The 16,871-nt window shown below is 40.8% G+C and overlaps 1 protein-coding gene across 2 annotated transcripts in view; it reads right to left on the bottom strand.

The window, feature by feature from the left end:
* Window positions 1–16,871, bottom strand: part of POLA1 (DNA polymerase alpha 1, catalytic subunit) — a 353,204-nt gene that overhangs the window by 158,650 nt on the left and 177,683 nt on the right. For both annotated transcript variants that reach the window (XM_037821906.1, XM_037821905.1), the window contains exon 32: window positions 14,359–14,533. In XM_037821906.1, the coding sequence (XP_037677834.1) occupies window positions 14,359–14,533 (175 nt within the window). The remainder of the gene's footprint in view (window positions 1–14,358; window positions 14,534–16,871) is intronic.

The following is a 16,871-nucleotide window of genomic DNA, read 5'->3' as shown; positions in this document are numbered from 1 at the left end:
GATTGATATATTTGATCAAATAATTTTCTTCCTCCAAAGGACCAGGTCTCTATTGGTGTAACTGCAAAAACTATAGTAAACTCCAATAAAACAGCAAAGATACTTAAAAAAAATTATAATAAAGTTAATGTTATATATGTTCATACAAGTGGGGAAGAGGGAAAAATCCATATAAACGAAACCCCAAATGAGCAAAGAGTAAGAGGTGTTCCCAGGCAGATGTTTGTAATATGAATCACTTAAACTAAGCTAATTAATGGAATCCTATTATGAATCTTTTTGTAAAAATTAAACATTTCTTTTAGGAAGTAAATAATTTATCTTTTGCACTAATCCAGGTTTTCATGTATCTGGACTTCTTAGAGAACAATATACAAACTTAAAATTTAATATGATTAAAGAAAAAATATTTAATGAATTATTAAAAGGTGAATGTTATATCCATAAAAGGCCTTGTATAAGAATGTTCATAGCAGCTTTATTCAAAATAGCCCCAAATTGGAAACAATCCAGATGTCGATAAACAGGAGAATGGATAATAAACTGGCATATTCTACCACAGAATACTACTCAGCAATAAAAAAGAATGAATACTGATACACGCAGCAAGATAGATGAATCTCAAAAATATTATGCTCAGTGAAAGAAGTTGAACACAAAAACAGTATATACTGTATGAAACCATTTATGTAAAATTTTTGTAAATTTTATGCAAAAATAACCTAGGGTAATAGAAATCAGAGCAGCAGTTGTTTTTGTGAGGAGGGATTAATGGGAAGGGGCATGAAGGAACTTTCTGGGGTGATAGATATGTTCTGTGTCTTGTAAAACCCTTAAAACCTTAACATTTCACAGTATGTAAATAATACTTGAAGGGAAAAAAAAATGCCAAATCGGAGATGTTTGCAATATATATTTCCAAAGAACTCATGTTTAGAATATACAAGTAACACCTACAGATCAATAAGAAAAAGACAGATGACACAGTAGAAAAACAGAAAAATACCTGAACAGACACCTCACAAAAGGAGATATTCACATACCCAATAAGCATGTGAAAAGGTGCTCAATTTCATTACCCATCAAAGAAATGCAGACAAAAGGACAGATATTGTTTAATTTCGCTGATATGTAATAACCAGAATATGCAAATTCATAGAAATAGAAAGATGATTACAGGTTACCACGGGTGCAGGGGTTGGAATGGGGAGTGAATGCTTAATGGGTGCAGAGTTTCTGTTTGAGGTGATCGAAAAGTTTTGGTAGTGATGGTAACACAACATTGTGAATGTAATCAATGCCACTGATTTGTAAACCTGAAAGTGGTTAAAATGGGAAATTTTATGTTGCATATGTTACCACAATAACAATTAAAAAATCACAATGCTATACCACTACATAAAATGAAAAAGATGGAAAACACCAAGTATTGGTGAGACTGTGGTGCACTCAAACACCGCTAATAGGGGGTGTAAATTTGTAGAACCACTTTGGAAAACTGGCAGTATCTATTAAAGCTGAACATACATGTCTCCTATGACCTAGCAATTGCACTCCTAAGTATACAACCAAGAGAAATGCGTCAGAAGACACGCACAAGAATGCTGAAAGCATTACTATTTATAGTAGCCAAAATGTGGAAACAACCCATAGTAACAACTACCGTAGACAGTCATACAGTGTGATATAGTCATACAATCATATATTACACAGAAATGAAGTACAAGAAAATGGATGAATCTCACAAACATATTAAGGGAAAGCAGTCAGACACAAAAGAGTAAAGATAAAATTTAGGTAACACACAAAAATAAGAAAAACTCATCTATGATGTTAGAAGTCATGATAGTAGTTTTCAGGGTGGGAAGGGAGGATTGTTTCCAGAAATAGACATGGGGGGGCTTCTGGTGCTGTAGTAATATCCAAGTTGAACTCAGTGCTGATGTCACTGGTGAGTGTTCACTTGGTGAAGATTCATCAAGCTGCTCATTTGGGTTTTTGCTCTTTTATCTATGTATATTATATACAATAAAATTTGCATTTATAAACTGAGAAAAGTACTACATATTCCTAACAATGTAACTGTGAGCTTGTTTCAAAATGCTTTGGTTTCCAACCAAACATTATGTACCTCCTCACAGATGTATACACACCACCACCTAGGAAGTAGTATTTAGCTAAACAAACAAAAACAAAAAACCAACAAACAAACCTAAATATGGACAAGTCTCTAAGATCTAACTAGCAATTTATAGGAAATACAGAAGATAAGAGGAACATGTTACAGGATACCGCCAGGATGCCATCAGCAAACTCTAGAGTGACAACCTGGTTTCTTTTAACAAATAAATTGGAAGGATTAAAAAAGAAAAGAAGAAAAAAGATGGAGAAGATTAACTATTGCAATATATGTACCCTTACTGGATTCCAATTCAAACAAGGAGCTTTCCATAAAAAGTACAAAGGATGATCAGGGAAATATGAACACCGACTGAATATTTGACGGAATGAAGGAACTGTATTTCGTTGGTGTGATGACAGTATTGTGGCTACACTGAAAAGGGGGAATCCTTGTCTTTTAGAAATGCAAACTAAAATGTTTACAGATAAAATGGTATGTCTAGAATTCATTTCAAAATACTTAGGGAGTGGGGGGGGTGGGGAGGAGGAATAACATTGGCCATGAGTCACTGATTGTTGAAGCTGGGTGGTGGGTACATGGGGGTTTATTATACTATTCTCTCCACTTTTGTATATGTTTAAAATTTTCCATAATAAAAAGTTTTCAAAACACCATAGATCCAATTCAAAGATAAATGACTGACTATACAAGTGGGAGACAAACAAAAATTCCTTTCACACCAACAATAAACCTCTCCATTAATACAAATGCTAAACTTCTGAGTATTTTAAAAGAAATACTATCCAAACCTTTGGGTTCACTCCTAAGATTTTTATTGTCCTGCAGAAGGTAACTATCAATATCTTGGCAGAAAAAAAAAATTTCTGATGGGCGGCACTCTCAAGAACTCACTCAATTGGATATGGATAAATTCTTACAGCTGAAAACAGTAATGCCCAAGGGGAAATTGGTGCTGTTCTTGGCCATAGAGACGCTGTTTGAGTGGTTGCAACATGCTGCTGCAGTCAAAACTTTGGGGCCCCTTTGTCTGCAACGGGTTTTGGAGGTCCACTCGTGCTTGCTGTTGGGGACGTTGTTGCAGAGAGCCGAGGTGGGTTCTTCCGGTGGTTGGGGAGTGGAGGAGCTGGGGGATTATATACTGAGCCCCCAGCCTGGATGTCCCTCCCCTGTGTCTGTAGGGCTCCTTCACCTGGGCTAGGCAGGGTGGAGTGAGCATTTCCTATCTCGACCTGCATTGGTCAGTGCCTGGAGCCTCTGGAAGATTCTGCCTCATCCTCCCTCCTCCTCCAGCTGACCCTTTCACCAGCTCCATCTTTCCCCCAGGCCTCGCAGGAGCCTGTGAGTGGCTCAGGACAAGTTTTCCTGGAGGACTGTCCCCTCCCCTAGCGCTGCGAGTTTCTGTAAGCTGGGAGGCTGAGTTTGGAACTTGATCATGGGCTGCATCTGGAGTTGAGGCTCCAGACTGAAAGGAGAAGGCAAGCACCTGATGTTACAGAGCCCTAAATGGACCAGAGATGCAGCAGAAGAGCAAGATGAAGTGCAGAACTAGTGGATAAAAGGGAAGGATTTGGGAATTGCACAGGTGCCATCTTCAGCCCCAGACCAGACGCTCACCGAAGGGAGGGGGTCTGTCCTGGTCGCGGCAGCAGCCCTTGCCCAGCGCATGCTTGGGACTCGGTAAATGGCAGTTCACCCTGTTGGAATGGCATCACAGGGTGGAGGGATTAGTTATGTGGTGTTTCTGGATTGCCAAACCAAACCCAGGAGGGGAAGTGATAAGGAGGGCAGCTTGTACTTAATGTAAACTCCGTGGTGACTCAACCCAGAATGGGCTGCCCCAGAAAATGAACTCTGCTGGGGAGAAGGGGTTGGAGGGGGTCCAGGAGCGGCTGGACAGACATCCGGTGTCCGGCATACTGGGGCATGAGGTTTAATTTTATCTTGACACATATCCACTTCACCCGGAACCCAAGGTAGCTGTTGCTATTTCTGGCACCGTCTTTTGTTTTGCTTCTCCTTTTGGGTTTATTTCATCAGGCTTAGAAGCTCTGGATCTGCTCCATGGAAGACAGCAGAGGCCATTCAGTGTGCTCTCTCGGGGCGCAGTGGTTGAAAATAAGTCACGTCTTGGTTTAACACTAAAAATAAACTGATAAATGCGTCTCAGTGGATGCAGAGAGGAGTGTAGTCGGCCTTCGGGCTTGGAATGTTTGCTGCCTTGGGATCAGTGTGATGGGAACATGCATGTCATGTGAACTTGAATTTGCTAGGAGTCCCTGCAATTGGTTTCTCTCTGCTTCTTTCATTCTGGGTTGACAGAGGCCCAAGTAAAACCAGGACTGTCAGGGCTTGATTGTGTAACTGATTCCAGTTCTTTCTGAAAGGCCCTTACATGACCTCCTCGCTGAGTTCTCAGCTGTCTGGCCCAGAGGAACATCTGGGGGTCCCTGGCTTCCTGGGCCTCCCTCTCCCCGGTGAGAATTTGTGCAGCTGCCACTCCCCAGTGACCCCGTGCACAGGGAGCTTTAGGAGCCTTGCAGAGAGGTCAGGGATTCTCAAACCTTAACACCATCAGAACTCCCTGGAGGGCTGTTAACCCACAACTGCATGTCCATTGCGTGTCTGCCCCCAGAGTTTCTGATTCATTAGGGCTGCAGCAAGTCCCCTTGGGATGTCAAAGCTGCTGCTCCTGGGACCCACATTTTGAGAAGCGCTGATCTGGAGGAACTCCTTTTTTAGAGGTTCTTGGCGCTCAGTCTCAAGAGCCCCAGGCACGGGAAACTTCCAGGATCCTGGGCAAGAAGGAGGGTGGTTGCTGATGGATGTCTTCTTTTTTTTTTTTATCTCATTTTATTGAGATATATTCACATACCACGCAGTCATACAAAACAATCGTACTTTCGATTGTTTACAGTACCATTACATAGTTGTACATTCTTCAACTAAATCAATCCCTGACACCTTCATTAGCACACACACACAATAACAAGAATAATAATTAAGAGTGAAAAAGAGCAATTGAAGTAAAAAAGAACACTGGGTACCTTTGTCCTGTTTGTTTCCTTCCCCTATTTTTCTACTCATCCATCCATAAACTAGACAAAGTGGAGTGTGGTCCTTATGGCTTTCCCAATCCCATTGTCACCCCCTCATAAGCTACATTTTTATACACTGTCTTCGAGATTCATGGGTTCTGGGTTGTAGTTTGATAGTTTCATGTATCCACCACCAGCTACCCCAATTCTTAGAACCTAGAAAGGGTTGTCTAAAGTGTGCATAAGAGTGCCCACCAGAGTGACCTCTCGGCTCCTTTTGGATTCTCTCTGCCACTGAAGCTTGTTTCATTTCCTTTCACATCCCCCTTTTGGTCAAGAAGATGTTCTCCGTCCCGCGATGCCAGGTCTACATTCCTCCCCGGGAGTCATATTCCATGTTGCCAGGGAGATTCACTCCCCTGGGTGTCTGATCCCACGTAGGGGGGAGGGCAGTGATTTCACCTTTCAAGTTGGCTTAGCTAGAGAGACAGGGTCACATCTGAGCAACAAAGAGGCATTCGGGAGGAGGCTCTTAGGCACAACCATAGGGAGGCCTAGCCTCTCCTTTGCAGCAACCGTCTTCCCAAGGGTAAAATTTATGGCAGAGGGCTCAACCCATCAAACCACCAGTCCCCTATGTCTGTGGTCATGTTAGCAACCATGGAGGTGGGGTAGGTGAATACCCCTGCAGTCTCCACAGGCTCCTCAAGGGGGCACTACATCTTTTTTTTCTTGTTTTTTCTTTTTTTTTTTTTTAACTTTCCCTTCTTTTTTAAATCAACTGTATGAAAAAAAAGTTAAAAAGAAAACAAACATACAATAAAAGAACATTTCAAAGAGACCATAACAAGGGAGTAAGAAAAAGACAACTAACCTAGATAACTGCTTAACTTCCAACATGTTTCCTACTTTACCCAAGAAAGTTACATAATATAGCAACCATTTCTGTGAACTTGTTCCTATTAATCCATCAGAAATTAACAGACCATAGTCATTTCTGGGCATCCCAGAACGTTAAATAGCTTATCTGTTCTTCTTGGATTATTGTTCCCCTTCCCTTAATTGCTCTCTATGCTAGTTCCCCTACATTCTACATTATAAACCATTTGTTTTACAATTTTTCAAAGTTCACATTAGTGGTAGCATAATATTTCTCTTTTGTGTCCTGGCTTATTTCGCTCAGCATTATGTCTTCAAGGTTCATCCATGTTGTCATATGTTTCACGAGATCGTTCCTTCTTACTGCCCGCGTAGTATTCCATAGTGTGTATACACCACATTTTATTTATCCACTCATCTGTTGAAGGACATTTGGGTTGTTTCCATCTCTTGGCAATTGTGAATAATGCTAACATTCACATATTCACATATCTGTTAGTGTCACTGCTTTCCGACCTTCCGGGTATATACCAAGAAGTTGCAATCGCTGGATCTAATGGTAACTCTATATCTAGTTTTCTAAGGAACGGCAGACTGACTTCCAGAGTGGCTGAACCATTATACAGTCCCACCAACAATGAATAAGAGTTCCAATTTCTCCACATCCCCTCCAGCATTTGTAGTTTCCTGTTTGTTTAATGGCAGCCATTCTAACCGGTGTCAGATGGTATCTCATTGTGGTCTTAATTTGCATCTCTCTAATAGCTAGTGAAGCTGAACATTTTTTCATGTGTTTCTTGGCCATTTGTATTTCTTCTTCAGAGAACTGTCTTTTCATATCTTTTGCCCATTTTATAATTGGGCCGACTGTTCTATTGTCATTGAGTTGTAGGATTTCTTTATATATGCAAGATATCAGTCTTTTGTCAGATACATGGTTTCCAAAAATTTTTTCCCATTGAGTTGGCTGCCTCTTTACCTTTTTGAGAAATTCCTTTGAGGTGCAGAAGCTTCTAAGCTTGAGGAGTTCCCATTTATCTATTTTCTCTTTTGTTGCTTGTGCTTTGGGTGTAGAGTCTAGGAAGTGGCCGCCTAATACAAGGTCTTGAAGATGTTTTCCTACATTATCTTCTAGGAGTTTTATGGTACTTTCTTTTATATTGAAATCTTTGGTCCATTTTGAGTTAATTTTTGTGTAGGGTGTGAGGTAGGGGTCCTCTTTCATTCTTTAGATATGGATATCCAACTCTCCCCCCATTTGTTGAAAAGACCATTATGGCTCAGTTCAGTGACTTTGGGGGCCTTATCAAAGATCAGTCGGCCATAGATCTGAGGGTCTATCTCTGAATTCTCAATTCGATTCCATTGATCTATATGTCTATCTTTGTGCCAGTACCATGCTGTTTTGGCAACTGTGGCTTTATAATAAGCTTCAAAGTCAGGGAGTGTAAGTCCTCCCACTTCGTTTTTCTTTTTTAGAGTGTTTTAATGCCCTTGAAGATACTCCTGAATATGAATTTTGACTGAATATAAGATGTGTATCTCTGGGCAGGAAAATACTTTAGAAATGTCTTGTTTCCTATTTTTAAATCTGAGGAAATGTGGTAACTTTATGCCGATAAAAATATTTGGGAAATAAAATAACACAAATAAAGCAATAGACCAAGGATTGCTTCCATTACAACAAAGCCTTCTTCTCTTCCAGCTAAGTTACTAGCTCCAGGGGGAAAACATCAAGTCTTGAGGTCTCCACCCACCCACCCTTTTAGGAATGAGTGATTGTTTGACTGCTTGGGTTTTTTTTTTCCCTTCTCATTTTGTAAAAGTGGTATTATTTTTAATAACAAACTAACAAGATTAATATTTTTTCAGTAAAGGGGGAGCCACTTTTAATTTACCACCTTAACCCTTTCCTGTCTTATTCATACATATATATTTAATATAGTTTAAGTATCTGTGTACAATGCTGCATTCAGCTTTTCCATTTATGATGTCTTACCCATTTTTCTATAGTCTATACAATCTTGATGAGTGTCACTTTGGTGTACTTAATTAAAATGATTGATGTTCTTAAAAAATTGATCTAATTTAAACAATTTAAGAAATCCCCAATTTCCTTTGGAAACTCCAAGTGTTAAAAAGGCAGAGTAATGAAGTACCATTCCAAGCGATTATTCTAAACATGCTCTGGTTGGGTTCAAAGTTCTCAATGGTGCACTGCTCGTTAGGTGAGCAACATGACTGACTGCTGGCCCTCAGTGTATATGCTAGTGAGACAGAAACAAACCATCATGTGCTCACTTTGTAGAGACTGAGATGCAAAGCTGGGCAGCTGATACCCTTAAAGAAGTTCTCTGTAAATTCTCTAATGTGCTGCAGTGAGTGGCTCAGATAGCACAGATCTGGGCCCCTGAAGTTGAAGAACTGCCCATTGAAGAATGGGCAGGAAGAATTGGTAAGCAGTGGGGTTAGTCAACCATTCCAATCCCAGACGGGCCTCGCCACAGCCCATTCCCACAATGCCTCAAATGCCTCCACTTCTTTGAACTCTTCCCTGGTGGCCCCAGATAGAAGTGGTCTTGGCTTTCCCTGCACTCTGATAATCCTTTATTTTACCTTATTTGGGGCGTATATTGTGTTGTCCACTAGACTTACCCAGAACAGAGAAATCAACTAAACATTCTTCCATGCTGGGCTGTAATTTGAGCAAAGGATCCATATCTGATTGAACTTTGTATCCCTCACAGTACCTACTATGATGCTTGAGCACAGTAGGTGTTCAACATTAACTTGTTCAATGAATACAAAAGCATGAGCCCTGGAATGGCACTCCATCTTGTAAGAGTCAGTTCTGATCAGCTGACCAGAATTCTCTTAACATGCTATTTTGCATTTGATGTGATACATTAGTTTTAAAATTTTAATATTAATTACTTCATAGAAAATATTTAAGGTGTGGAAATGAAGAGCATGTTTGTGCTTTCCTCTAAGAACTTTATCATAAAAACAGGCAAAATCTTTATTGACTAAGCAAAACCTGAGGCACCTGCTGGTGGCATCATTCTACTCCCAACCTCTTGTTTTCTATTCTTTCCCCCCATCTTTTGTAGATATATCTCCTTGGGCCTGCCAAAGACACTCCCAAACACTGCTTGGCTCACTGGTGCACTTACTTCTTAGGAGACATAGCTAGACCCTGTCTATTGACAAAAATTACTTCCTGTAACATGGGTGGCACGGGTCATTTTATAAAAAAGGGGAGTTTTACTTTCCAATTTAAGTCTGGAACACACTGGGTTAAGTGTGTTCTGTCTTAAGCATTATTTTCAGAGTTTACATTCTAAATTTTCACTTCCTTCAAACATCCATTATTTCGTGGGGCCAATGAGAAAACTACCCAGTAGGGCAAATGCCTAAAATTTTATCACTGACCATGAAGAAAAGTACCTTACAGCTACTGAACAAATCACTGCTTAATGGCAGAAAGATATTACATAAATCTAAGTACTGTTATGCATGAAATATAAATCTATTAAAAAATTAAACTCTTTAGACTATTCTCATCACTGGCCTATTTTGCTAAGGTACAGAAGATTATTTGGATGTTTGAACACACAGTGAATATTTCACCCACAGAATACAGAGTTTTCATTAGAACAAGAGGGAAAAAAAACCTATAGTCTGGAGAACAAAAGCTAAGAGTTTCAAGTTTTAGTGGCCATGTTTCCCATTGGGCTATTGTATAAGAAGAGTAATACTATATATTTTTTTCTATTCACAGATGGAAAGAACAAAATTTTGTTTTATTTAAGCCCAATAGCAATAATCTTACATGGATTTCAGAAAAATGATACACATTTTACTGTGGGATAATGAGGACCATTAGTTATTAGAGAGAACAAATTATTCTCTTTCAATTCAACAGACTTATTCATTCACTCATTTAATAAACTATCCTTTCCCTTTTTCACTAAAATGGTCTTCCCATATGGAACATCTGGCCATGCAACATGCCACCAGACAGACTTCAGGAGGTATCTTGATAGGGAAAAATAGAGAATTTCCAAAGTGAAGCCACAGGATAAAACCAACACTTGATGCTTGCCTTTCATTTAAAAGAAAGCAGTATAAAAGCAACAGAAAAAGAAAAAGGTAGTTGAAAAATATAGTTGCTCTCCACAAAAGTCTTAAAAATAAAAAAAATCATGAACTTAATAATTTTCCTAAATGAAATTATGCCATTATTCCTGATTTCTTTGTACCGACTAAAAGGACAAAGTATCAAACTTCACTGAAGTTTTAACACTATAATACATTTCATTAATCGAAGATAAAAACTACATTAAAAGCAAGAGAATTATTTTATGTCTGTGATTAGGCAGTTGGAGGACTTGTATTTAATGTATACATTTGTACACTTCACCTTATTTAACAGTGTCAGTTCACTAGCTGCAGTTTTTTTATATATAAAGAAAACAGATTTAGAATTTTAAAAACAAATTACAGTAATTTTATGCCTACAGCTTGCACCTCTTAGAAACCATGCACCCACCTAACACTCCCCTCACTCTCCCACCACTTCCCAATCTCCGCCCTCCTCCTCTCCAAAACCACAGGCTAAGTTAGAACTTATAGCAGGGCCCTCAAATCCCTTAGTGAAGAATAGCCACCCTAATTTTTCACTTGGGGTGGGAAAATAAAGGATGCAGATAAAAAGTCAGCTCCTGAATATGGCAGGGAGCAAATGCCTGCCAAGATCTGCCTGGAGAGCTTCAGTGTTTTCTACAGATCTTCATGGTGACTGGCACTTCCTGTCCTGCATTTTGTTAATGTTCAACCTCTTATGAGGAAAGACACAGAGAGAAAGGACAAAAAGATTTATTACTAATGTAGCCAGATATCTGTGTACATGCTGGTGATGGCAGGGGGTAGGTTGGGAGAAGAGGATGAGCAGGGGAGGGGGACTACAGGAGTATGACCACTTCACACATCCTCATCATACAAGTGCTGTCAAGTGGCAGAAGATAAAAACGATGAAAAGAAGATAACAAGAAGCAGCAGCAGCTGCTTTTCAAAGGCTGAGGACACATGCCCTTTAGTCAGTGCTAATCGGCTACATGGCACCAAGAAGGGACTGTCCAGAATATTGACCATACAGCCACAGATGCTCCTAGCGCTTCAGGTTATGGGGTAGGAGATATGGGTAAATGGTGGAACCGCACACAAATGTGGAGGATCCCCTCTGTAGATGGAGATTGGTCTGCAATAACACACAACATGAAACCTCTGAAGGTAGGACCCTCTAACCTACTGGATTTGAAAATAATTTATAAAACCCAGATTCACAAGGCAGCCTATGACCCTAAGACAGCTGCAATTATTATAAGATTTTACTTTAAGCAAGTCAAAATCTGCCCACAGTTTAATTTTTATGTAAAAGTGCTCCTAAATATGATGCCTACAACCTACAAAAATCAGTCTGGTCCCTTCTCACTGTGACCAGTTTTGGGATATCTGCATGGCCATCAGGCCTATCCACCAGACAGGCTCCATCATTCTTTATTATTCAGCTCTTTTCTTAAATACAAGGCTCTGTACTTATCTTTATTAAATGTCATTCATGAGTCTGGGCTCCTTGTTCATCTACCCCCCGTTAGTGCTGTGCTACTGGAAAACTCAAAACCAGGTTCTTGATGGTATGCCTGGAAAAACTGGGAGATCTATTCCTAAAAAAAAAATGTTGTGGGCCATAAGAAAGAATGAAGTTCTGTGATATACAGCATTATGGAAGAACCTGGTAAACATTATACACAGTAAAACAAGCAAGACACATAAGGACAAACATTGCATATTGTCACTTTTAATAGGTGTCTAGAAATAGCAAATTTGCAGAGACAAAAAGTTACCAGGGGGTGAGGGGAGGGACGAAGGGGAAGTATATGTTTCGTAGATATGGAGTGTTTGTAAATAAAATTAATAATAAAAAAGAACAAGAAAGGGAGAATAATTTATCTGCCAGCTTCCATCTCCCAGTAGTCAAAGGTTTGTCTCATGGGACATTAGCTACCTAGACTTCTGGGGCCACAAGCAGATCCCTTGCCTCCCTCACTACAGGGGAGTCCAAGGCAGAAGACAAGAAGATCCTATAGAGAATGCCCTTGTAAAGTCGGTTCAGAGCCCACCTAGAGTTGGTTGCCCCAGAGACTGGGGCAGAACAGATGGCCAAGGGCCCCATATTCAGGTGGCACACTGACCAATTTAGAATAGAGCCCCTCAGAGTTTAAATAGGTGGTGATATTCAGGAGAAAAAAATGTTTTTGCTCAGACATTTTCAGTGGGGGGTGTGGGGTATGGGGTGTGCAGTGGGGAGATGAGAGAGAGAGCATGAAGAATATGAAGCTCCCCAGGCTTTCACAGACACACCATCCCACTCCTGGTTGAGAACATCTTTCTTAGCTTCTCAGAGATAAGAAGAGGCAGTAAAGTAAGCAGAGTGGCAAAGAGCACAGGTTTTGGAGTCAGACAGAGCTGGGTTCCTATGTAATCACTGCCTGTGACTTACTAGCCATGTGATGAGAACTAGTTAGTTTCCTCTCTCAGCCTAGTTTCCTTCTCTAAAATGGGGCTAATACAACACACCCTGGAGAGGTTGTTGCAAGGATTAAATGAGATAACATATGCAAAGTACTTATCACAGCATCCAACAGAGTAAATAATGCATAGAAGAGGAAAAAAATGAAGTTAAGAAATAACTGTGTCCCACTCCTCTCGGCTGAGGATTTATAAACATCATCAAATACAACAACTTTGAAAATACATTATATGATGATTTTGGCAGCAGAATCTTACCTTCCTCATTATGTTTGGCTTCAGCAAACGTCAAAAATGAGCTTCCACTTCTAGCATAGATACTGATGGGATAGTAGCAATGGGGGTGATGGGGAGCTCAGAAACATGCTCAACAGGGGCAGGATTGAAAATGTGTGACTTGATCATTCATCCATGGAAAATCCAATTTAAATCCACAAACACATATTGAGCACTATGTTCAAATCCTACTGGCCAGAGGAGTATTGATATATTTATATTGAAGCTTGAAAGAAGGGTAGGATGTGGCTAATAACACCACTTACTGAGCACTCCTACTCCAGGCCCTGTGCATTTTACACTCATCATCTTATTTCATCCTCCAAGCAGCCCTATTTTACAAGTCAAGAAACCAAGGCTTGGACTAAAGTTTAGAGGCTTGCCAAAGTCACAGAGCTTGTGAATAGCAGAACCAACATTCAAACCCAGGTCCCTATGACACCAAAGCCCATGTCTTAACCCATACCTTTTAGTGGGAAGGGGGGAGAATTTTTCACAAAGCAGGGACCAAATGAGCAATGGCACATTTAGGGTTCAATGAGTAGAACTAAGAAGAAATAAGGCTAGAAATACAGATAAGAACTAAAAAGTAAGAGCCTATACTTGCCAATACATGGCATCTGGATTTTACTTATAGACAGTGAAGAGCCATCTAAGAACTGTATTAGGCAGTACTCTAAGAACATTCACCTTTGCTTTAAGATGGATTAGGGAGCAGAAAGCTTAAAAGCAAGGTAACTCTTTATGTGCTAGAAATGAAATGAAATCGGGGCTGGTTATGAAATACATTTCTAAGCAACAGATGACAATATGGTAACACAACAATGAGGAAAATGGAAAACGTCAAAGAAACTTTGCGATTTCAGGGCTTGGTGGAACCTCCTGGAATGATGAGAAATTAAGAATGGCAGCCAGTTCCTGGATGATAACAGCAAGTCCAATTTTAGAAGAATTTTAACTAAAGTGAGAGTAGGATACTCAAGGGAAAGTATTAGAAATTTAAAAATACCTGTTTTAAAAACTGTATAGCCTCACTTTATATAAAAATACCTTCAGAGTCAGAAACAAGAAGAACCAATAATCGAAATGCCATCAATGGAAGTTCACTAAAGTTACAACAATATAAAGTCAATAACTACAAACGGCACCTAAAATCTTAGCTTCACGCCTGTTTCTCCTTCTCTCAGCATTTACTTATTGGGTTCCAACTATGGAAAACAGGCACGTGACTACAGAGGTAGCAAGTGCATGGAGTTCAACATCTATGAGAGGAAACAGATATTAAGCCATCAATCACAGAAACAAATGCCTAAGTATCAACAAAGAAGTGCTAGACATAGTACTGTGCCTAAAAACAGGGATCACGAGGGTCAAAGGAGGACCGTGCATGCTGCCATTACTGTGGGAGGGTCCATGTGAGCTTGGGAAACTTACCTAACCACGTTGCGAGGAGAACAGCATCAATTCCTTCCACTGGCTCACAGATCCGAGCCACCACAGGGTGGACCTGTTGGGCCAGGTAGTACTGGGTGTCAATGGTTAAATTGTCCTGTTTTTGTAGCTGCTCAGGTACATAGGCCCTCTGACTTGCAGTAAGGTTTGACCCATCCTAAAACAGGACACAGTTCAGGCAAAGCTGTGAGAAAATCACATCCACTTGCTCAGTCAAAAAGAGGGATAACAATTTAAATTTTATTTATTTAATTCCAAACACCAAGAAGTCTTTTTGACTTACTGTTGAACATTTGATATGCACCGAAAGTAGGGAAATGGAGCAGGACATCTCTCTCACTGTCTAAGAATGTAAATCCAGCATGTATTATGTTCTATTTTTTGTCGAAACATGAAACCTATAAGATGGCACTGACTAGATTAAATAATTCCACCTGCCACGTATCAGAAAAACACTGAGAAAACTTGGTAACAAGTAGTCTAGTCAGGAAGGCTTTTTAGGAGTGATGACAAAAAAAATCCATGTTTGGCCCTTTTAATATGTTAATAAGACCCCCTTCATGCAAGAATTCTAGTCATAGTATCATCTTAAAGACCTTGGGAGGGGGCAAGATGGCAGACTGGTGAGCTGTATGTTTTAGTTACTCCTCCAGGAAAGTAGGTAAAAAGCCAGGAACTGCGTGGACTGGACACCACAGAGCAATCTGTCTTTGGGCATACTTCATACAACACTCATGAAAACGTGGAACTGCTGAGATCAGCGAAATCTGTAAGTTTTTGCGGCCAGAGGACCCGCGCCCCTCCCTGCCAGGCTCAGTCCCGGGGGAGGAGGGGCTGTCAGCTCCAGGAAGGAGAAGGGAGAATTGCAGTGGCTGCTCTTATCGGAAACTCATTCTACTGATTCAAACTCCAACCATAGATAGACTGAGACCAGACACCAGAGACTCTGAGAGCAGCCAGCCCAGCAGAGAGGAGACAGGCATAGAAAAAAAACAACACGAAAAACTCCAAAATAAAAGCAGAGGATTTTTGGAGTTCTGGTGAACACAGAAAGGGGAAGGGCGGAGATCAGGCCTTGAGGCGCATATGCAAATCCCGAAGCAAGGCTGATCTCTCTGCCCTGTGCACCTTTCCTTAATGGCCCTGGTTGCTTTGTCTATTAGCATTTCAATAACACATTAGATCTCTGAGGAGGGCCGTTTTTTTTTGTTTTTTTTTGTTTTTTTTTTTTAAATCCTTTTTGCTTTTTCTAAAACAATTACTCTAAGAAGCTCAATACAGAAAGCTTCAAAGAATTGAAATTTGGGCACGTCAAGTCAAGAGCAGAACTAAGAGAGCTCTGAGACAAAAGGCAATAATCCAGTGGCTGAGAAAATTCACTAAACAACACAACTTCCCAAGAAAAGGGGGGTGTCCGCTCACAGCCACCATCCTGGTGGACAGGAAACACTCCTGCCCATCGCCAGCCCCATAGCCCAGAGCTGCCCCAGACAACCCAGTGTGACGGAAGTGCTTCAAATAACAGGCACACACCACAAAACTGGGCGTGGACATTAGCCTTCCCTGCAACCTCAGCTGAATGTCCCAGAGCTGGGAAGGGGGAGCAGTGTGAATTAACAGAGCCCCATTCAGCCATCATTTGAGCAGACTGGGAGCCTCCCAACACAGCCCAGCAGCCCAGAACTGCCCTGGGGGGACGGCACTCACCTGTGACATAGCACAGTCATCCCTCAACAGAGGACCCGGGGTGCACAGCCTGGAAGAGGGGCCCACTTGCAAGTCTCAGGAGCCATACGCCAATACCAAGGACTTGTGGGTCAGTGGCAGAGACAAACTGTGGCAGGACTGAACTGAAGGATTAGACTATTGCAGTAGCTTTAAAACTCTAGGATCATCAGGGAGATTTGATTGTTAGGGCCACCCCCCCTCCCCGACTGCCCAGAAACACGCCCCACATACAGGGCAGGCAACACCAACTACACACGCAAGCTTGGTACACCAATTGGGCCCCACAAGACTCACTCCCCCACTCACCAAAAAGGCTAAGCAGGGGAGATCTGGCTTGTGGAGAACAGGTGGCTCGTGGACGCCACCTGCTGGTTAGTTAGAGAAAGTGTACTCCACGAAGCTGTAGATCTGATAAATTAGAGATAAGGACTTCAACTGGTCTACAAACCCTAAAAGAACCCTATCAAGTTCAGCAAATGCCACGAGGCCAAAAACAACAGAAAATTATAAAGCATATGAAAAAACCAGACGATATGGATAACCCAAGCCCAAGCACCCAAATCAAAAGACCAGAAGAGACACACCTAGAGCAGCTACTCAAAGAACTAAAGATGAACAATGAGACCATAGTACGGGATATGAAGGAAATCAAGAAGACCCTAGAAGAGCATAAAGAAGACATTGCAAGACTAAATAAAAAAATGGATGATCTTATGGAAATTAAAGAAACTGTTCACCAAATTAAAAATATTCTGGACACTCATAGT

This window comes from Choloepus didactylus, chromosome X (genome assembly GCF_015220235.1).
Source record: "Choloepus didactylus isolate mChoDid1 chromosome X, mChoDid1.pri, whole genome shotgun sequence".
Taxonomy (NCBI): domain Eukaryota; kingdom Metazoa; phylum Chordata; class Mammalia; order Pilosa; family Megalonychidae; genus Choloepus; species Choloepus didactylus.
Note: the sequence above shows the minus strand (reverse complement) of the source record. Positions and strands in the feature narration are given on the sequence as shown.